General features: G+C 38.9%; 1 protein-coding gene across 1 annotated transcript; it reads left to right on the top strand.

Moving 5' to 3' along the window:
- Positions 1-4543: 4543 nt before the first annotated feature.
- Positions 4544-8373, top strand: LOC119410679 (extracellular calcium-sensing receptor-like). Its single transcript, XM_037677564.1, has 11 exons — positions 4544-4590; positions 4752-4930; positions 5076-5167; positions 5396-5575; positions 5683-5871; positions 5976-6428; positions 6568-6777; positions 6868-6991; positions 7274-7467; positions 7586-7867; positions 7951-8373. Exons 2-11 carry the CDS (start codon positions 4786-4788, stop codon positions 8371-8373), a joined length of 2292 nt encoding a protein of 763 aa, XP_037533492.1. The 5' UTR covers positions 4544-4590; positions 4752-4785.
- Positions 8374-8930: the final 557 nt, after the last annotated feature.

The raw sequence follows: 8930 nt of genomic DNA, 5'->3' as shown, positions 1-8930 counted from the left end.
CGTTCCACTCTTGTTGCCTTCTAAATATACTAAATCAGTTGCTGAGATTGTGTATTATAGTTAAAAAATAAATTTATTTTCATTGTGTGACCAAAGCATTTCAATCTGATCCAGTTAGTAATTTGAATTTAAAGTATTAAAGATTATAAAAGAAAAACCTGTCTCTATCTAGTCGCCTATGATCTGTAAAAACAATTGAACAAACAGGCCCAGGGTTTTCCCCTGAGTGTTGCCTCACTCTATAATTGCATAATGAGATGTAATTGTTTGTAAAATGATCTGTAATTAAGATAATCAGTTTCACACCTGCAGCTCCTCAACTCTCTTTACTTTGTTGAACTTAATTTGATATTGTTTAATTCTGAGCATATGTATGAAACATTATTGTTTCAAATATACAAAATAATTCACCTGTTCATGACATAAAAGACATAAAAGAAACACTGTGTAATGTGTAATAAGATGCTGTTTGCACAATTAGCTTTTTGCTACAGCCTGCTGACCAGGTTGTTGTTTTTAATGAGAATTAGTTATAAACTGGCTCAACTGGTTAAATACAGATCAAATAATGAGAAAAACATAAATTAATAACACACAAGATCATAATACTGTAAATGTCGTTGGCATACAGGTAAACAACCACATGTGACTCAAGACACACTGCAGGTTTAAGACACAAAAATACCAACCCTAGACCATTTTAATGTTAAAGGTCAAGCATTTCTTGAACAAACATATCTCCCGCCACCTTTAACACCAGATATTTCAACTCTGATTGGGATAAGATGATTTAAAATCATCTTATTTTTAGAAGGGATGGAGCTGCTGCCATTTGGTCCAACCTTGTAATGTCAATATGCACAAAAAACATTTTTGTACTTTCTTACCATTTTATGGAAGTCCATCCAGTGCTTCATGAGATATTTTGCTAACAGTCAACAGTAGTCACTCTGTTTTTAGCAAGTGTAAAAACAAATTTAAAACTAGTGAATCATAACTTTTAAAAGTGATGTAGACAGCAAGCACATCTGTATTGGCAGCTGATGAACCCTACATCTGTCCAGCAAACCTTGATGGATGCTGAGCTCACATGAAGATGTAGAGCTGAGGGAGTTTTAGGACAAATGGTGAACTCAAGTTTTATCAGCAGTTAATAAAAAGGTGAGGAAGGAGCAACAAAACCTTCTTTAACAAGATGTACCAACTAAAACGGTCCTGCTGGTGGTCACAATGAAGGCCTTCATCAGAAAACACAACCCTCTCATCACAGTCACTACTGATGTCAGGCCACATGTGTCTGTTTAAATAAACTGGCTTTATACACATTTACTATATTTGTGACTCATAAAGATACTAAACCAACCCAAATTATATAATGTTAAAGTAATTATTAACATTTTCATTTTTGTTCTGCCTGAGCACTGAGTGTGGTTTCAGATTGCAATAATCTATTTTCCACATTTGCTTTGTCCTGATATCAAATTCCCAGAACATTGCAGTTTATCTTTGTTTTATCTTAAAATGTGTCTGAGTGCTTCTTCAACAATAGGAGCTGGCATGACTAAAAAACAAGCGACATGCTGATGTCCACATTGATGTGTATTTTTCCAGTTATTGTGCTCACAATATACCAAACGGGTGGACTGATGGACAGAGGGTATTTCCAGTTACCTCTTTTCACTCTGCGGCAGGGGACAAAAATACAAGAAAGGCTTTTAACACTCAAAATAGTGTCCATTCAGGGAAAAAACCATCAGAGCAGAAAACCTGGAAGTTTGGGTTGATTGGTCAGTGCATTATTTTTGTCCCCCATCTCGGAAAGAAAAGGTGGAAATAAAAATATTGTCCATCTCTCCATCCATCCATCCATCCATCCATAATTATTTAATTTGGGTTGATTTTGTTTATTTCTGAGTCACAGATATAGCAAATATCAATAAAGCCTTCTGTCTGTGAATATTAAGAACAAGAAAACTTGAAAAATAAGTGACGTATTGACTTCCATTTTGGTGTATGGCTGCATCTTTACATAATAAAGGTTCTTGTATCAAAAAACTGTGTTGCCACATCATAATCCAAAATTGCCACCACCATATATACATGCAGACTAGCTACCTGTTAAATAAGAGGAAACCATGCTTTCTAGTTTGTATAGTACTTAAAAGTATAGTTTCCTCAGATTACTGAAATGGCTGGTTATGTGATTTATGATTAATCTATGGTAGCCAGGGCCACCAATGGCCACCCCATTACTCCACCGTGGGACCTGGTGGTGGATACAATTGCTCTGTCCATTCGTCGGGATCTGTTTGTTAATCTGCCCTTCATCAAACAAGAAAAACAATCTACCTCTGTTCTTATTCAATATGTAACACCCACAGTACGAACATTGAATATTCAAATCCTTTAGTGATGGGGAACATCGGGTACCGCTTGTTGAACCTGTTTTAGCAGACACCTGACTGCAGAAATGAATTGGTGATGTGGCTGAAGGTGTTGGGCAGCCAAAAGTAGACTGGCTCTGTGGATCAGTTGTTTTTGTTGTTTGTTTGTTAATTGTAAGAAACAATGGTTGATTTGTATCATGACTTGAAATCCATCCATCTATTTATTTTCTTCTGACTCTATCTCCTTCTTTAACTTTTAACCCTTCTCTCACTTTTCTGCTTTGTTTTCTTCTTTGTTTTTCATCCCCATGTCCATTACATCTGAAACAAACCCGAAGCAAATTCTAATAAAATTGAATTTATATATCAAGTGGAGCATTAAGGGCAGCCATAATGCTCTGCTTGTGAATGTAAATCTGTTGGGCATCACTTTGACACTCAGACAATAATTCTATGTCACAATGCCGGACAGGACAAGGGGAAAAAAGAAAGCAGACACCTGACTGCAGAAATGAACTGGTGATGTGGCTAAAGGTGGTGGGCAGCCCAAAGTAAACTGGCTCTGTGGATCAGGGTTTTTTTGTGTGTGTGTGTGTGTGTGTGTGTGTGTGTGTGTGTGTGTGTGTGGGGGGGGGGGGGGGGGGGGGGTTTGTTTGTCTGTTAATTGTAAAAAAAAAACAAAAAAAAAAAACAATGGTTGATTAATATCGTGACTTGAAATCCATCCATCCATTTCTTTTCTTTAATCATTTTCCAGTGGTCATTGGCAGAGAGGCAGGGTTCACCCTGGGCTGGTTACCAGTCCATCACAGGGCCACACAGAGACAAACATGCACCCATACTCACCTGGGGACAAATTGGAATCACTAATAAACATAAAACTGGATTTTAAGAAGAGACCAGAGTACCTTGATAAAACGAAGGCATGCATAAGAAGAACATAGAAACTTGATGCAGAAAGAACCCAACAGAGCTTTGAACCTGTGACCTGCTTGATGTGAGGCAAAGGTGTTAACAAACTGCTCCATCGTGCAGCAGAATATTTAAGTGCTTAGTGTATTCTTAGTTTAGCATATTTCTTAGATCATATCTTAGATATTATTACTGTTTTTCTTTACAATTTATACTTTTGTTGGATGTAACTGGGACCCTGTGTACAGAATTTTGTTCCACCACATGTACCACAAATGGTGCGAACAACAAATTAAAAATAGCACCAATAATGCCTTACTTCTTTAATGCAACATACTGACCATACTTAATTTCCCAAGTAAATGCCATAATTACAACATAGATATGTCCTGTATGACCAAACGATTCAACTCAGCAAGTTTAGGCCTGAAGAAAATCCTACTAATGAAAAGTTACTGGTTCTGTGGTTTGAAAATGGTTCATGAAGCACAAGCTGTTTGAAGTGATATTTATTCAACACAAAAAAATGGGGAAAAAGAATGGAGGCACATTTTACACATGTTCTGCCACTTCTTGCAGTTCTGAACTCCTCCTCCTTCATAGCTTGAGATTAGTTACAGAAAAAACTTCCAAAAGTGGTCAGTAAAATGTCACATGATGAAACATTTGTAATATCCATATTTGATAAGCATCACTCTGCAATGCGCATGATTGCCATTACCTCTGAGAGAAATAATTTAACATGGTGCCATCTTAGTAATCGGCTTCACGGCAATTATAAATACACAGAACATCTTTGTTGAGCAGAGCAGGAGGGAGGTATGTCACAGTTAGTAGTTACAGAGCTAGTCGTGAAGGTTTCATGTGTTGTGATTAGCAGATGTTTTTATTTACATGTTCCTGCTGTGTGAAGATGGAACTTATTGCTGATATTGTCTTATTGCATCTTTTGTCTTGAAACTAATAATTTTCCGAAAGCTGTATGTGTGTTGTAGATATTTTAGGTATCTAGAACCTCCGTGTCCATGTCTTGGATGTCCTGGCTCATCACTCTGTGGACCTGCTCCATTACATCCATGCTCTTTGTGGAGCTTGTGGGCAGACAGCTGGGGCTCAGGGTTGGTTTGCAGGTGGTCCAGACGCTGAATTGTTCTCGATGGGGAACACCAAGTGAAAAGGGTGTGTTTGAGGACGGGGATGTAATTCTTGGTGGGCTCTTTAATCTCCGTTATACTCCTCCAACTTCAGACCATGAGTTCTCTCAGAAGCCAGAGTACAAATCTTGCACAGGGTAAGATTCTGAGTTAACGTACAATGAATGTTTTTATTTTATTTGTCATTTTACTTTTTTCTTTTAGATTTTTCCTATGTAAAATGTGATATTGTTGAAATGAAGCCTAATGGTCTATCTTGATTGATATTTCTATTATCGCATCTGTTTTGTGTTCCCAGATTACAAAATCTACCGTTACAGTACATCTATGCTATGATTTTCACTCTTGATGAAATCAATCGCAGTTTGACTTTGCTACCAGGTGTGAAGCTGGGCTACCATATTCATGACAGCTGTGCCCTCCCTGCCTGGGCTTTGCAGGCTGCTCTCTCCCAGGTTAGTGGAGACACCCCCAGCTGTAACTCAGCAGCTGGAATCGGAGCAAAAAAAGGTAATTCACCTGTAATGGAGCTAATGGATAGAGTTAGATTCTGTTACAGAAATGGAGTCTTATATATTTTTGTGGAAAAAGTGACAGAATAGATTTCTTCTTACATTATTAGGTGACCCTCCTATTCCTTTGATCATTGGTGGGGACTCCTCTATAACAGCCCAGATACTTTCCAGAATTCTGTCACCACTTTCTGTTCCTCTTGTAAGTTTACGAAAGTTGAAAATGCCTTTATAGCATTGTCAATTTAAATATCTCCACTCTGATGGTCTATACAGCCCTGTTTATGTTCTCACATTGTGATTTATCTGTGATTTATCTTAGGGTACAATTTAAATGATTTCTTTCTATGTCTTTACTGTTACAGAGGTTTGAAACCAGAAAGATTTCTAAATATTTGTTGCTGAAAGTGATTTTTTTTTTGGCTTCCAGGTGAGCTACACAGCTAGCTGTCCTTGTTTAAGCGACAGGCAACAACATCCCAGTTTCTTCAGAACGATGGCCAGTGATATTTATCAGGTCCAAGCGATTGTTCAGCTGGCTATAAAGTTTAAGTGGACATGGGTTGGAGCGGTCGCAGCAAACAACGACTATGGCCTCAACGCAGTGAAGGTTTTTCCATTTGTTGTGTTTGCTATGGGAAATTATTTAAATGTCAATTTTAAATCTTACATAAGTGGCACATGTGTAATTTCCAATAAACATTTTATAAAAACCAGATGTTTCAGGAGGGGATTCGGGGGACAGGGTTGTGTCTGGCATTTGTAGAGACCTTCCAAAGAGAAACCATTGTAAGTGATGCCAGACGAGCAGCGCTCACAATTCAGGCTTCAACTGTCAAAGTGATTTTGGTCTTTACCTGGTACACAGATGTGATGGAACTGTTCCTGCAACTAGCCAAGATAAATGTAAGAAAGAAAAACACTTGTTGAATCTGCAAAACAAACAGCTCTTTACCATGGATGAGATATTTGCCTTCTTTCTTGTGATCGTGTCTTGCAATTATTCCAAGGTGACTGACAGACAGTTTTTGGCCAGCGAGGCTTGGAGCACCAGCAGTGATCTTCTCCAAGAACCTGTCACACAGAAAGTGGCAAGTGGTGTTCTTGGTGTGGCCATACGAAGTTCATTCCTACCTGGATTTGCAAGTTACATCAGAAATCTGAACCCATCTCTGCGTCCTGATGACAAGATTTTGAAGGAGTTTTGGGAAAAGCAGTTTCTCTGCAGTCCTGGGGTCACGACCCTCTCTGCTTCTCTACCTCCCTGCAATGGCTCAGAGTCCCTGAGTCAAGTGCACAATCTGTTCACCGACACCTCGCAGCTCCGGGTGACATATAACGTTTATCTTGCAGTTTATGCTGCAGCCCATGCCCTTCACACTCTTTTCTCCTGTCCTGACATCAACAACCCTTCTGGAAACAACAGCACCTGTTCGTTACCAAACCAGATCTCACCAAGAGAGGTAAACACAAATATGTCTTCTTTACCGTTTAGTGGTTTGCATTGAACATGGGGATTTAATCTGTTGCACGTTTCATTTACAATCTCTGCTCCTGTAGTTCAAAACAAATGTTTACTCTTCTTACATTCAATTCTTTCAGCTGTTACAGCATCTGAGCAAAGTGAAGTTCACCACACCACAGGGTGAACTGTTTTATTTCCAAGGGGCCGACATCACTGCCAAGTATGACCTCTTGAACTGGCAGAAAACCCCAGAGGGACAGCTCAAGATCGCTTTGATCGGACATGTGGACGGTTTTGACGTCCATCTCAATGAGACAGCTATTCAGTGGAGCACAGGGTCCAATCAGGTACTTAGCTCAGATGCATTTTGCTTCATGTCTACATCAACATTTTTGCTGACTTAATACTTGCGTAACGGTTGTAAAAATGTTGTCCAGGTGCCTGTGTCAGTGTGCAGTGAAAGTTGTCCACCAGGTACACGAGTGGCCACCAGGAAAGGAGAGCCTATCTGCTGTTTTGACTGCATCCCTTGTGCTGACGGGGAGATAAGCAACAAAAGTGGTGAGGACAAGTTTTCATTTTGCTATGACATCAGAAGCTACGGAGGCTGAAAGAGGACATGCATAGAATTTCATTTGAAATGGCTTTATCTTGTAATAACGGAGCACAGGAACCAGCCTGCTTCATGAACATCTTGTTATCTTGAGAAAATAATTCTTGATTAAAATAAATTTAAATTTTTGATAAGTACAGCCATTCTCAGCTTCCGTACATTTTATTGTTCATTCTAGTGTATTTACGGTCTGGTCCTTTGCTTTTTCAATGTGCATCTTGCCGTCTCAGATTCCCTTCAATGTGATCGTTGTCCGTCTGAGTTCTGGTCCAACTCTGAGCGTACAGTCTGCATCATTCGCCAGCTGGACTTCCTTTCTTATGATGAGACTTTGGGCATTACCCTCACAGCAATAGCTGTTTCTGGTGTCACCGTAACAATGGCTGTGTTTGCTGTGTTCATTTACTATCGTCAAACACCAATGGTAAGAAGACAGACTATGATTTGACTTCATCTTGACTAGCTTAGTGTTGTGATGAAATGAAAACACATATAATTAGCTGTTCCTATGAGAAAAACTTGATTTTGTTTCTCGTGTGCAGGTACGTGCCAACAACTCAGAGCTGAGCTTCCTGCTCCTCTTGTCACTGAAGCTGTGTTTCCTTTGCTCCCTGGTGTTCATCGGACGTCCAGCTGTGTGGTCCTGTCGATTCCAGCAGGCGGCTTTTGGGATCAGCTTCGTACTTAGTGTCTCCTGCCTACAAGTTAAAACCATGGTGGTTCTGGCAGCGTTTCGCTCAGCTCGGCCTGGTGCTGAAGCTCTGATGAAGTGGTTCGGTCCAGTACAGCAGAGAGGAAGTGTCTGCCTCTTCACCTCTATACAGGTCAGATACAGTCACAATTTTTTATTAAATGCAGCCTTTAGAAAAATTACCAAGATTTAACACTTTTTTTTCTCTTCATCAAGGTTATCATCTGTGTTATCTGGCTGTCAGTTAGTCCTCCAGTACCTCAGCCTGACTTTGAGGTATCGGGGTTAAAGGTCACCCTGAAGTGTGCTATGAACTCTGTGGTGGGCTTTTCTCTGGTGCTGGGCTACATCGGCCTGCTGGGCTGCACAAGTCTCCTCTTGGCATTTCTTGCCAGGAAACTGCCGGACAACTTTAATGAGGCCAAGCTGATAACCTTCAGCATGCTGATTTTCTGTGCAGTTTGGGTGGGTTTTGTTCCGGCCTACGTTAGTTCTCCTGGAAAATATGCTGTTGCGGTGGAGATTTTTGCCATTCTTGCCTCTAGTTATGGCTTGTTGTTCTGCATCTTTGCCCCAAAATGTTTCATCATTCTCCTGAGGCCAGAGAAAAACACCAAGAAACATCTAATGTCCAGATAGGAATAACACATTTATACTAAAACGCTGTTGACAACAATTTATCACTTTAAATAACTAAAGTTGGTATTCTATAAGCAATTTCAGATTTTTTTTTGTCACAATAGTTTTTTTTTTTTTTGGCTGACAAACTATTACTGTTTTTTCATTTAGCAAAAAAAAAAAAAATCTAACTAATAATATAACAATCAAAAAACTACTTTTAAAAATAGCTTTGTTTGAATTAACCAATTTCCGCCAATTTTTATTTGATGTTCACAAATATTTTGAATGGATGTAACCCTGCTGTAATTAAATAAACACATATCAAAGGAATATTCAGTGTTTTTTTTTTTTACATTTTCATTGTGGAAATTTCAGTGTTCTGCTTGGATCATTGGTTAAATTGTTCATGTTCATGAGGAGCTTTTGTAATCTCTCTGGGTTTTGCAAAATGATTTAGAAATCTTTTCTCCTTCACACAGTGATTTTATATGTAATAAAATGCACTATACACACGTGTCCATATGTATATATACATATATATACATATATATATATATGTATATATATATATATAT

Source organism: Nematolebias whitei, chromosome 6, assembly GCF_014905685.2.
Source record: "Nematolebias whitei isolate Nwh7 chromosome 6, NemWhi1, whole genome shotgun sequence".
Lineage (NCBI taxonomy): Eukaryota > Metazoa > Chordata > Actinopteri > Cyprinodontiformes > Rivulidae > Nematolebias > Nematolebias whitei.
Note: the sequence above shows the minus strand (reverse complement) of the source record. Positions and strands in the feature narration are given on the sequence as shown.